We start from the raw sequence: 13,722 nt of genomic DNA on the forward strand, positions 1-13,722 counted from the left end.
GACCACTTCTGAAACCAGCCTGGACTTCTGGTAGTTCTCTGTTGATGTGCTGTTCTAGTAGTTTTTGGAATTGTTATAGGTAATATTAAAACTGCCAAAAATATGTTTAGTTTCATTGTAAATTCTGTGAAGAATTCTACAATTCAACTATGGATAAATGATGTCTAAAACCTAGGTATTTTAATGAAAAAAGTTTGGTAGATTATTAAATTTCTAAAATTCAGTTTAACTCTGCCATCAATCACAACCAACCCATAGCTGACTCTCCAGCAGGCTGTCACAGGCAGTAAACTGCACAGGTTACCCATCTTTCTTCTGCAGAGCAGCTAGTGGATTTCAACTAACTGCTTTTTGGTTGACAGAGTAACCCTTTATCAGGCCACTCATTGTCATTCTTAGGTATCATCAAGACAAGTTCAACTAATAGTGATCCTATGAACAGTAATAGATTTGAACCCTGCCCTATCCTTATCATCTCTTACATATTTGACCCCACTGATGCAGTCAGTGTCACTGTGTCAATCCATCTTTCTCTCTGACCCTCCATCTTTACAAGCATGACGGCCTTTTCCAAGAATAGCTTTGAGTAGCAATATGCCCAAAGAATGTGAGATGAAGCTTCACACCATCCTTGCCTCCAAAAAGCATTCTGGCTGTAGTTTTTCCAAGGCATACCTGTTTGTTCTTTTGGCAGGCCATGAGATATTCCACACTCATCTCTAATACCACAACTCAGAGGTATCAATTTTTCTTCTGTCATCCTTATTCATTGTCCAGCTCTCCTATGCATAGCAAGTGAATGAATAGATCATGGCCTGAATTAGGCAGACCTCAGCTTCAAAGTAACATCATTGCTTCTCAGTAATTTGCAAAAGTCCCTGACATTGGACTTTCCTAATGCAATACATCCCCTGATCTCTTGATTGCTGGTACTAAAAATATTGATTATATACCCAAGTAAGATGAAACTATTGGTAATTTCAATTTTTTTTCATATCTATCATAATGTCTTACCATGGACAACCAAAAGAATAAACAGATATGGCTTGGAGAGGGTCCAGCCAGAGTGCAATTTGGAGGCAAGAATGATGAGACTTCACCTCACATACTTTGGGCATGTTGCTTGGAGGGGCTATTCCTTGGAGAAGGACATGATGTTGGGAAGGGTGGAGGGTCAGTGAAAGACAGGAAGACCCTCAATCAGGTGGATTAACATCTTATTTTTTCATAGATCCAGCTTCTGGAATTATTTGCTCAACATACAATTGAATAAATAGTATGAAGAAAGGATACAACACACTTTTCAGGATTTTTACCATGTAATATTGCTACAATTGGACAATAACTTCTTGGTCTAGGTATAGGTTTCATATAAGCATAACTAAGTGTTCTGAGCTTCTCATTGTTCTCAGTGTTTGCCATAGTTTGTTTTAATCCACATAGTTAAATACCTATGCATAGTTAATGAAACAAATATAGACATTCTGGTATTGTCAGCTTTCAGATAGGAACCATCTGACACCAACAATGATATTCCTGATGCTATAGCCTCTTCTAAACACAGCTTGAACTTCTAGCAGTCCTCTATGTACTGGTTAGCCATGTTTGGATCATCAATATTTTGTTTGAATGTGATACTGATATTGTTCTATAATTTCCACATTCTGTTGCATCACCTATCTTGGACACATATGGATCTCTTCCAGTCAGTTGACCAAGCAGCTATCCTCCAAATTATCTGGTGTAGACTGGTGAGCATGTCGAAGGCTGCATGACTTAGTTGAAACATGCTGAATGGTATCTGTAGGGTTAACCTGAAAGTTGGCTTTTTTCCCCCCACTATGTTATACCCCCTCTGGTCTCCAGCTACCTTAACTGCAGACACAAGTCTGGAAATTATCATCAGCTGTGAGACTTGGATAAGAGAGCGAGAGAATGCTGCCTACACTGAGTGGCAAGACTTATGGCAGGAAAGCTTTAAGCAGCAATACTTGAGGAAGACTGGAGCAAGAACGTGTTGAGAGCAACACCCTGGTGATGGTGATATAAAGAGATTGTGACATTGCTGCAGGGAAACTGTCAAGGCGTAATGAGCTGAGTCCTGAGACAAGGGCCACAGTTTAAAAGGCTTTGCTCTTCTTGCCTTTGATGATGGAAGGGAGAGCTGTTTGCTGAACTGAAACCTGAGCCTGAACTAATTGAGGAATTTTGCCTTGGGACTGTTGGGCTAAAGCTTGGACGTGTATTGTGATATATTCTTTGCCCAAATAAGTTGGAGAACTTATTTCCCTAATAAACCCCATTCTCAGTACTATAGCTGAGTGTCTGTCAGTCAACAACAAATAAATGAACCTCTTACTGCAGCTCAAGAGGCACCATGGAGCTCGGCTACAGGCTCTTTATCTGCTTTCTTCCCTGGGGCAGTAAGGGGCTGCACTAATCTCACTCCCTCTGGCCTTTTAGAGTGATGCTCATGGCCCTGTGTCCCAGTTTCTGTTATCTAGACAGACTCAATTTCTGTCATCAGTTTCTAGGCTTTTAAATATTTTTCTAATATCTTAATTGCAACTTAAACTTTGTCTTTCATTACCCCTGACTCTTTATCGTATGCTACTTCTTAAAGTATTTCAGTGTCAGCCAATTATTTTTGGTACAGAGACTCCAACTATTCCTGTCATCTATTATTATTGTTGTTGTTGTTGTTGTTGTTGTTGTTACTATTAATATTATTATATGTGTGTGTACTGTCAAATTGGATCTGACTGGTACATGAGAGATTGCCCTTCCTTCTCCAGAAGAGCATCTGGTGGATTTGAACCGCATACCTCTGGGATTATAGTTCAGCTTCTTGCCACTAGGCCACCAGAGCTCCCTTACCTGTCATCTTCTTTTGATGCTTCCTGTATTATTCAAAACTTTGCCCATAGCATCTCAGAGTATTGCAACTCAAGGCTTGAATTTGTTTTTCAATTCTTTCAGCTAGAGAAATGGCAAGTGAGTTCTTCCTTTTCTTCAACTATTCTCCAACTCCAGTTCTTTGCACATTCCATTATAATATTTTACTTTGTCTTCCCCAGCTACCTTTTGATATCTTCTAGTCAGCAATTCTATTTTGACATCTCTTCACTTTGTTTGACTTCTCGATGCGCTAGTGCAATTTTCAGGGTCTCTTCCGTCGGTTTCTTCTTTCTCCTGTCTTTATAATGAACTTTTCCTTTCTTCATGAGTAATATCCATTACATCATCCCACAACTCCTCTGGTCTTCTATTATTGGTGTTTAATTCATCTAACCTTTTCTTAAGATGGTTTTAAAATTCAAATGAAACAGATTGAAAGTTCTATTTTTGGTTCTTATATACTTGTTTTAACTTTCTTCAGCTTTAGATTGAACTTGCACATGAGTAACTGATGGTCTATTCTACAACTAGTACCTGATCTGGTTTTGCTGAGGCTACTAGAGCTCCTTACATTTCTAAAATGAAAATGAAAATCCAAGTGCTCAATTTCTTAGTGGTTTGTGGTGTCACACAGTTTCAGAGAAGTAGACTTCACAAGTGTTTGAATGAAACAAACTCTGATTTTTCAATTATTAAGGATTTATGTTGCTTACTCAAAGAGGGTTGTTGTTATATTCCATCAAGTTGGAATAGACTCACAGCTGACCAGTTGACCCTCCAGGGGGTTTTCAGAGGCTATGAATCATATAGGAAGAAACTACCTAACTATCCTCTGTGAAACATGTGGTAGATGGGACGTGTGCTTTTGAGTTGGCACAATATTTCCTTATCCACTTGTCTACCAGAGCTCCCTTTTGTAAAGTAATAAAAAAGTAAAAATAATAAATTATAATCCCAGCTCACAGAGAGATAAATGAAATAACTCTCTCAGAGATTAAAAAATATCAATCCCTTACTATTAAATCTCCTGTAAGAAAATGTGATGATCAGTAGCAGGTTTAAAATCTTGTTTTGTACTGGATAGTCACACCTGTTAGTTGCTAGCCCTTATCTAGGGGTTAAGGAGCCCTAGTGGTATAGTCCATCAAGGAGCTGTTTGAGTCCATAACTAAAATGTGACACTTCCTTGGCAGTTAGGCTCCATCAGTGACTCCGTCGAAGAAAGATGGACAATCTCTTCTGTTGTGGCTTATAGCCTCAAAGATTTAACGGAAGGTCAGCTTTAACTAGGTTTTAACTTGTTGGCAAAGAGCTTGAGTTTTTTAGCATCTTAGAGTTATTTGTCACATTTCACTGTAAGGGTTTGAACTGGTTTGAGCTGGCTCAGTCACACTGGCATAGCAAAATCAGAAAAACAGCAATTTTTAAAATGTGAGTGTAAAAGAATAACAACCACCCACTGCAGTTGATGTGACTGACTCATCGCCACCTTCAGGTCTCCAAGGTGGTAAACTTTTAGTGGTGAATATGTCCCAAATTTCTTTCCTAGAGAAGCTGGTGGATTTGAACTGTCAACTTTTCAGTTATCAGCTTCACATGAAGTATACCATGTCACCATATCCCCATGTGGTGGTGGTGTTGTCATGTGCCATTAAGTAAAAAACAGCTTATAGCTGACCTTCTAGTGAGTTTTCCAGAGGCTATAAACTACACAAGAGGTGACTGTCCATCTTTTTCTCTTGCAGCAGCTACTGGTCCAATTTCCCTGTGTTTGGGTTGGTAGTATAACTCCTTATCCACCGGGCCACCAGAGTTCCATGTAGGAAAGAGAAATTATGAGTATGAACTGTGGATTGAGAGACTCAGGAGAGGTATAAAGTACCCCTTCAGGAGTCAGATGCAGGAGACTGGATTACTGCCTGTGAAAGATGGTATTAATAAAATTCAGGATTGTATTTAAATCACAACAAGATATAGTTATATGAAGTTATTGAAGTTTTGCACTCTGCTTGAGCTTTAGCTTTCTTACTAGTTAACTTCTCTGTAACAAGTTTAGCATTCTGTTGAGTTCCAGCTAACATGACTGGTTTACTCCCTGTAATGAAGTTATAGCATTTTGTTTTTCTTTTATCTTTAGACCCAGGTTTAATGTCTCTCTGTATTCTGTAAATTAGATGAGCTGATGTAATAAGTAATTTTGTGCAGCACCATTAAACCTCAACCTTAGAATAAGATCTCATATTCTGAGCAAATATTACTGTTTGGGAAAGTAAATGATAATTCCATACTGAAATGAAAAACATCATTTGTCTCCAAAAAGTAAATAATTTCTCCAAAAAACTATTTAACTCCAGGAAGAGAGATAGTCATGTATTTCTTGAGTTAGCATTGTTTAAACTTGGCACTGTTTGAAGAAATTTAGATTGTGTATGTCAACTGGACATGGTTTGTTGAAATCTAGGCTATTTGTAGAAGTTGGGCACTGTTTTCTTTAGTAATATGTGAGTTGTTCTTAAGTGGAAAGCTCTGTAACTCTTAACACAGGATAATGATATGTCAAGGAGATTAATAACTGACTGTGGAGCTCTGGTGGCTGAGTGGTAAAGCGTTATGCTGCCAACCAAAAGGCATGCAGTTCTAATTCACCAGAAGCTCTGTGGGAGAAAGATGGGAAATCCCCTTCTATGTAAATCACTGCCTTTGAAAACCCACTGGGGTGGTCAGCTATGAGTTGGTCCCAACTTGACAAGATATCAAATCTCTGATTATATGGAAAGAGGCAAGGCAGAGCAGTCTTGGAGAGAGAGCTTACTGCCTTCAGCAACCATGAATAAAGTGCAAACATTTGTCATTATTAGAAAAAGTGATTGTCAGCAGAAGGGCCCCCATTGTTTGCCCAGTTACAGCAGAACTGTGGAGAGCAATACACATTCAGCATTGCTACTGGTCACCATTTTTGAGCTTGGCACTGGTGTTTCCTACTCTGCAGATTAAGAGATCTGGGTGCTGTGCAGTGTGTACACTGCCCTTGTTTTCTGGAAGGGAGAGTAAATTTCTAACAGGGCACAATCAACCATATTTTCTACTGTTCCAGTATAGCCACACTTTGCAAATTCAGGTCCCTTCTAGTTTCACTTAGTTGGAGTGACTGACCCAGAAGAAGGCGTTTGAGTCTTTGTCAGGGAACTTCAATGGTACAGTTTTTCTTGCTCCCTTGTGAAGCTTCTCATTTCACCTGATTTCTTCTTAGCCTGATCTGAATCTTCATTTTCACTGCTAACTTTCCATTACTAGTTACCCTTAGCTTTTTTTTTCTTTTTCTGAATGAAGAATCTTTCAAATTTTACAAAGTTAGCCTCCATTTACCAGGTTGAATTTGCTTTCAGATATACAAGAAACAACATTCTTCTTTCAAATGAGAATAGTTCCACTGCCCAATACCATTTTCTATCCCTTACTTGCCTTTCACCCCACTAGGGGCATGAGCTTTGGTACTAGTCAGAAAATGAAATCTTTAGTTGTTATGTTGCTTTGAACATGCCAGTGCCTCCCTGGGAGAATGTTGATTAATCTCCTCCCACAGATTTGCAGAAACTGAAAACCTTGGAGATCTTCTGTTAAGAGTCAGCTCAGACTCCAGGGTAATTAGTGTGAAAGGGGAGTTCCTGTGGTTTTATCCTTCAACAAGTCACAGGAATTCTATATGTGAGAATTAGTGGTAAAGATCTACCAAAATATTACTGTACACATTGGCAACATTTAATAAGTATAATAAATATTATACTATATCTATTATAAGCCATTGAGCAATGTATGTACTCTGGTACTGCCTGCATAAATTAAAATTTGAAAATTTACATGGACCTTGAACTGCTACAAGAACAATATATTTTAACTAATCAAAAAAATTAGATTATTTTGTTCCTTCTAAATAGCTTACTTATTTTAAAGCATTTAAAATCTATATTAACTACAAATACTTCATATTTTCCCCCTCAATTAGCAGCACAGAATGGTTTACACCTAAATGTAAAAGATTCTTTAAAAAACAAACAAACAAAAAACCCCAAACAATTGTTTTGTTTTAAAACTCTAATTATTTTGGGTATTGTCTTCTGGGGATATTTATTGTTGATTTTCCAAGTGAACAGAGTGTTGACTCTAGAATACAAGCTAAACAGGGCCCATATCAGATAAAATAGTTTCATAATGCTACAAATGTTTTCTCATTACCAATTCTTCAAAGCCTTTCACAGCATTGATAAAAATAGTAATTTAGTTCTTCCCTGCAATAAGATGAAACTTATTATAAAACCACAAATTGAAGAAATAGGGGGAAAAGATGACTTCCATCTCAATAGCAATTCAATATTTTTTTTCTATTTTTAAATAAAATTAGCCTAGTATTAAAAAATCAAACAAGGAAATAAAACATCATCAAACAAGGGGAAGGATGGTAGACTGTGAATTTCTTAATCAAAAGTTACTGTTTTTAAGAGTTGGCCTTTCTAATTCCAGCACACCCAAAGTTAGTATGGAGAATATATACATATATATTTGTATTATATACATTCTATATATTTGTAATATATACATATATATATTTGTAATTATGAACCATAAAATGCTAAAAAGAATAAATCTATGGTAAGAAGGGGTCCTTAAGAAATCTACTGCATTGGTGCTATAGACTTACACAAGATTTTCAAAACCTTTTATCACAAATGAATCCAAGATGTTGGGTCTAACAAAGGTAAATGTCACAAGGAACTGAAACTCAGACCCAGACAAGTACACACACATATATAGTTTTACCTTGCTGCGCTGGGATCCTGTGACCTTAAGGAAGGATGAGGACAAGAAGCAAAATAGCAATAAACAATTGCTCTGAAGACAACTGAGAGAGCATAAATGGTGTGCACTTCAGAAAAATAGTATTATTTGCTGTCCACAAATTCCAATATACCGCACTTTCTTAGCAGTAAAGATAAATTTGAGAACAGAATACACATATATTAGTAAAGAGGACAGTACAATATAGGAAATGAACCATCCTACAGCATCTTTCTCAGCCACTAATAATCATGAGTTTATCGCAAGTGACTGTCTGCATTTAAAAGTTTTACACGTTGACTTCCATGCTTCAGCAATCTTCATATTAAATTCTTCCTGGAAGGGGTTAGTACTCAAAGTACTCTCCTTGCCTGTGTCTTTCCATGGGCTCTTGGCAATTAAATACTCACTACTGGCCACTGATCTAGTTCTGTACTTCTGACTTCATGTCCTGATATGTAAATTAATGTTAAAAAAAGAAAAGCAAAGAATCTAGTCAATTTTTCTCTATGTCCTTTTGAAAGTTCTAAAGGTAAAACTAACAAAGGAAGCTGCAATTGAGAGTGGTTAGTAACAACTAGTTTTTCTCTAAAATAATAAAATGCAGTAGAAGCAATAGAGGGGAAAATTTTACTTTCCCTCTGGCTAACTGTGTTTAAGTGGCAATCAAACGATACAGAATGTTTAAAAGCTAAGGCTTTTTGAGACAGTCATCATTAATAGAACACACTCCTATGGAACAGAAGCACCCCTACCTCATGCAAGCAGTGGGCACCGTGTGCCACCATCTACATATGTACAAGGAATGAGTGACCTCATTAGCAGAAATAAAAATGAGCCGAATCAAGCAAACGCTTTCAAATCAGAATACTAGACCAAGTGTTTAGTAAAAAAATGTAATGTCATATTTCTCTTCAGTGAATATTATCCTCACATTTCTGTTATAAGTTCTGGGCCACAATGTTCAGTGTGATGAGGAATGCCGGAAGCTAGCTTATGGCTCAGAGTTGTCAGGAACACTCATTCTGAACATATGGCCTTTGTCCTATCATCTCACTATTCTATCCCCTTGGCTTTACGTCAGCAGGTGTTAGGACTCAGATCTGCCCATCCAGCTCCTAACATGCAGTTCCTTGACACAATAAGCTGCAGTAAGCCATGAAGCAAGAAACATAAATGTCAGTTACAAGCTCTATGAAATAATGTTTTCAAATATACACAAAATAAATCTGGATAAATCCATCTTACTTCAAAGCTCTTCACTTCTTCTTCACCATCATCATCTTCCTCATCATGACAACTCTGATAGATCGAAAGAGAATGTCGACAAGAACAGAGTGAGACAGAAAGGACAAAGAATTTAACATGGATCAGTAGTCATTTATACTAGGTCTTAACTCATCATTAACAACACTGTTTAACTATATATAATCTATAAAACACAACAAGCTTGGATAACATGGTAAAATTGTGTGTGTGTGTGTGTGTGTGTGTGTGTGTATAAGAGAGACTGACAAAATGAAATTTTTTCATAACAGAGATTTTTGTTAGTTTCATGTCAAACTACTCATATTACACAATCACAACATTTGCCTTGCTTGAATTAAATTGCAACCTTTCAAGAAAGGAGTTACCATGCTGTTTTACCCTACCATTACCATGCACTAATATAGGCATATATAATAACAATTTATTAAAATTCATTAAAAGTAATAGCCATTAATTCAAATGAATCTTGAAATTTTTTAAAAACATCATTGTTATTATATGTGGCAAAAAATTAATTTCTAACTGCTACAAAGAAAATTATAAAACTGTGATTCTATTAATTTGGTTAATTTTCCAGAAATATTGGAGAGCTATATTAACTAATAAATGCCATCTATTTCATTTTTGTAGCATAATTTCAGATTGATAAGAGAACTATGGTATGTTGTTATGTGTCATCATGTCTGAACTGACTCATAGTTGACCCTTTAGAAGATTTTCAGAGGCAGTAAATGACTTGGGAGGAGACTGTCCATCTTTCTCCTGTGGAGCAGCATGTGGATTCCAACCCCTTGACTTGGGGTTGGCAATGTATCTCCTTACCACGAGGCTACCAGAGCTTCCCTGTGTGGTGTAGTGTTAGGAACATGTGCCTGGGGACAGAGTGTTTATTTAAAATCCTGATGCTGCTGATTATTAGCTAGTTGTTATTGTACACATTCTGTCATCATTTGTGTCTATTCCTTCATATTTAAAAATAAAATATAAAGAATGTTAGGGTTCTTGAAAGGTTACTATTTCGGAGAAATAAATAACAACATTGCATTGACTCAATTGCTATTATTAAAATAGTTTGGAATTAGGAGTGTAAACAGAAGGAAAAGAATCTGGTTGTTGATCAGAATCTACAGTAGACGAATCTATAGGTCTTCAAAATCAGATTGTTTCTACTCTTGTAAGTCTGTTCTCCTATGATTTACAAAGTAAGTGGTTAAGTAATTATGTTAAAAATGAGAAAATGACATTTACTTCAGTAATAGACAGATTTAGGGTATAAACTATGAAAAGGAAGGTATAAAATGTACCCTTCATGCAGTGCTAAATTGTGAAAAGTTCATCATATTATTTCATTCATTTGAAAAACGATGCATTGAGTGTCACTCTTTCAGTTCACAATAATAGACATATGAGCATGGTTTTGCAAAGGAAAAAATTAAATTATCTTAATCTCATTCTATGGAAAAGATAAAAAAAAACAGTATATTTCAACACAAAAACAAAGGTATTGCATTAACTTATATTGCAGGAAATATATGAGCTAACCTCTCTGTCCTACTACCTATGATACCACTTAAACAGACATCTGAAAATGAAAATCAATGAGGACTCATACAACTGTTAGAAAAACAATGTGGAAGACAACTGAAGTTGTCAGTAAGTCCCATATGTCTATTATCAGTCAAACACAAAAAGGCTTCCAGGTGGTAGAGGCAGTTTAGATTGAATAATTACCCAAAGTTCTCTTTTTGAACTCACTGATTGGTAAACTGGAAGAAAGTTTATCTACTTCTCTCAAGATTATTGTTCTAAGCTTTAACTGTTCTAAGCTAGATTCATAGTAAATCACAGACTTTCCTATATTCTTGTTTCATTTCCCTTTTTACATGATACACTGAATCAAAAGCATTTTCCTCTGAGAACGTTCAGCCCAAGGTTGGTGTTCAGCAAATGCAGCCTTTATAAGGTCCAGAAATACACTCTAAACAAGTGATCTGGGCACCCCTTAGTGTTCCGTCTTAACAACCTTTAATTGTGTTAAAGAGCTTTAAGGCATCATGCTAGTGACCTCTGTATAACTATCTAGAGGGAAGCCATCTTGAAAGGGTATGCTCTGTGATGATGATTAAGCACTTAACCAGAGAGATGCCATCTTGAAAGAGGAAAATATACAGCACATGATCTGTGATTACAAAACAACTAACAGAGAAGACGCCACCTTCAAGGCCAGTTGCATGTGCCTACTGATTAGCATAACTCAACTCTTCTAAAGGCAACTCTTGCTCCTCAAACAGGTGAATAAATATGAGCTCTTCCCCACAAACTTAATCTAGCATACAAATATTACTTCAGTATCTTTCTTTACTGAGACAGATTTGAAAAGTCCATATCCCTGTCTCCTATATGTTAGCATATATAATCAAACTATTGGTTTTCTACTAAAAAAAGGAGGGGATATAAAAAAAATTAGAGAAAGGAAAACTGTATGGAGCAGTTCTCCTCTGTATCACACAGGGCTGCCACTGATGCCATCTTGATTGCAATGGACTTTGGTTTTGGAGTTTCAATTAGAATGTCAGAGGTGCGGTTTGTCTATTTTTTTTTTCCTTAAGATTTTTCTAGTCAACAATTCCCTTTCATCAGCTTTTGTAATTAGGACACATAAACTTATTTGCCTTCAAAAATGCTATAACAAGATTTTAGATGAAGAAAAAAAGGTGGGTTATTATTTAATAGTTGAACATCTATTAGGTTCAGTTTTGGATTACAACTAGAGCATATGCAATGGTATGTTTGGATACAATTACAAGGAACAATTCCAACATTCATAAATATCCTACCATAAAGCCATAGCCTTCCATCTTTCACATGATTGGCAAGCTCACGTGAAGAACACTGAGGCAATGGTGCTTTTATCAGCTCCTTCTAGTCCTTATTCTCTTACTCATTCCAGTCACAATCCATTATCCAACAACTTAGGGATATGCAAAACTCTTGTGACCCACTGACCATTTGCAGAAAGCTAGCAAAGTGATTTCTTGGATAATTATAACTTTCTGCCTTCTCTGAGTCTGTATTGCCATCTGAAGATTGCTAGTGTAAAAAAATCTCACAACCAGGAAGATGGGTCTTCTGCCTTACCTAAGAATCCTATTTTAGGGATTTTAAAATTACTATTCCTTTCTAATATACACATTGTTTATCTTAGCCCACCTGTTTCACCACATTTTCCTCTCTAATTCCCTTCCACCTACTCAGCAAGACTGAACAGTAACTATACTTTATTCTTTAAAGAGAACAAAAGATATTACTGGGAAATTTTTACCACATTTTCCTGCCCATCGTCTCTGCCATCTCTTATCTATCAATACCTTGCTTTATAAGCTGTGAGTTTTAACATATTAATTGGACATGAAGCACAATTTGTGAGCTGTAACAATTTTTTCTTGAAATACAATAAAATATAGACCACAATTGCTCACAAGAAAGGGAAGCTTCCAGGAAACTTTTCTTTCAAGGTTTGTATCTTAATATTTTCATAAATATACTGGCCAAACAGTTTCTATATTGTAGGTTATGGTAAAAAATAATGTGGAACTGTTATTTTTTTCTCACTTAAAAGCTGTACTCTCACTTTTTCTCTACTTAATCAAGGACCTGACTCTATACAATATACTTTTGTCTACTGAGCCCCTCCCACAAGCATATGTTGTTGTTTTTGTTAAGTGCCATCAAGTCCAGCATGACCTACTGCGACCCTATGAACAACTATCTGAACCCTGCCCTATCCTGTGGCATCATCACATTTACTGGCACACTAGAGCCCATTGCAGCAGTCACTGTCAATCCATCTGGTCAAGGGTCTCCCTCTCCTTTGCCGATCCTCTACTTTTCCGAGCATCATGTCCTTCTCCAAGGAACAGTCCCTCCCAGCAATATGTTTGAAGTATGTGAGGCAAACCTTTAGCATCTTTGCCTCCAAAGAGCACTCTGACTGCATTTTCTCTAAGACATATTTGTTTGTTTAGCGCTGCATTGGATGTTCAGTGCTCTTCTCCAACACCACAGTCCAAAGGCATCAAACCTGCTGTCATTCTTATTAAATGTCCAGCTCTGAGATGCATAGAAAGTGATCAAAAAGACCATGCCCTGAATCAGATACATCTTATTTCTCAAACTGACATCATTACTCCTCAATAATTTAAATAAGTTCCTAACTGCAGACTTTTCTAGTGCAATATATCTCCTGATTTTCTGACTGTTAATTGTGGATCTAAGAAAGATCAAGTTGTTGACAGATTCAATCTTTTCTCCATCTATCATGATGACACTTATTGGTCTAGGGGTAAGAATCTCTGTTTTCTTGACATTGAGATGCAATCCATATTGAAGGTTATATTCTTTAATCTTTTGCAATAAGAATTTTAAGTCCTCCTCACTTTTTGCAAGCAAGGTTGTGTCATCTACATAACACAGGCTATTGATGAGTCTTCCTCCAATCTCAGTGCCAAATTCTTTTTCATAGAGTCCAACTCCTTGAATAATTTGTTCGGCATACAGATTAAATAGCTATGGAGAGAGAATATAACCCTAGTGCACTCCCTTCTTAATTTTAAACTATTTACTGTTCCTTTACTCTGTTCACACAAGAGCAAGCTGGTCTAGGTATAGGTTGTTGTTGTTGTTATGTGCCGTTGAGTCGTTTGCGACTCATAGCGACCCTAT

At 36.7% G+C, this 13,722-nt stretch overlaps 1 protein-coding gene across 1 annotated transcript in view; it reads right to left on the reverse strand.

The window, feature by feature from the left end:
* The window catches only part of RYR2 (ryanodine receptor 2 (cardiac)), an 814,526-nt gene that overhangs the window by 135,673 nt on the left and 665,131 nt on the right, over positions 1-13,722 (reverse strand). Inside the window, exons 80-81 of the mRNA XM_006895387.1 lie at positions 8,980-9,033; positions 7,714-7,737 (exon numbers count right to left, since the gene is read on the reverse strand). Coding sequence (XP_006895449.1) covers positions 7,714-7,737; positions 8,980-9,033 — 78 coding nt within the window. The remainder of the gene's footprint in view (positions 1-7,713; positions 7,738-8,979; positions 9,034-13,722) is intronic.

This window comes from Elephantulus edwardii, unplaced genomic scaffold, assembly GCF_000299155.1.
Source record: "Elephantulus edwardii isolate Elephantulus edwardi_28Jun2011 unplaced genomic scaffold, EleEdw1.0 scaffold00166, whole genome shotgun sequence".
Taxonomy (NCBI): Eukaryota; Metazoa; Chordata; class Mammalia; order Macroscelidea; family Macroscelididae; genus Elephantulus; species Elephantulus edwardii.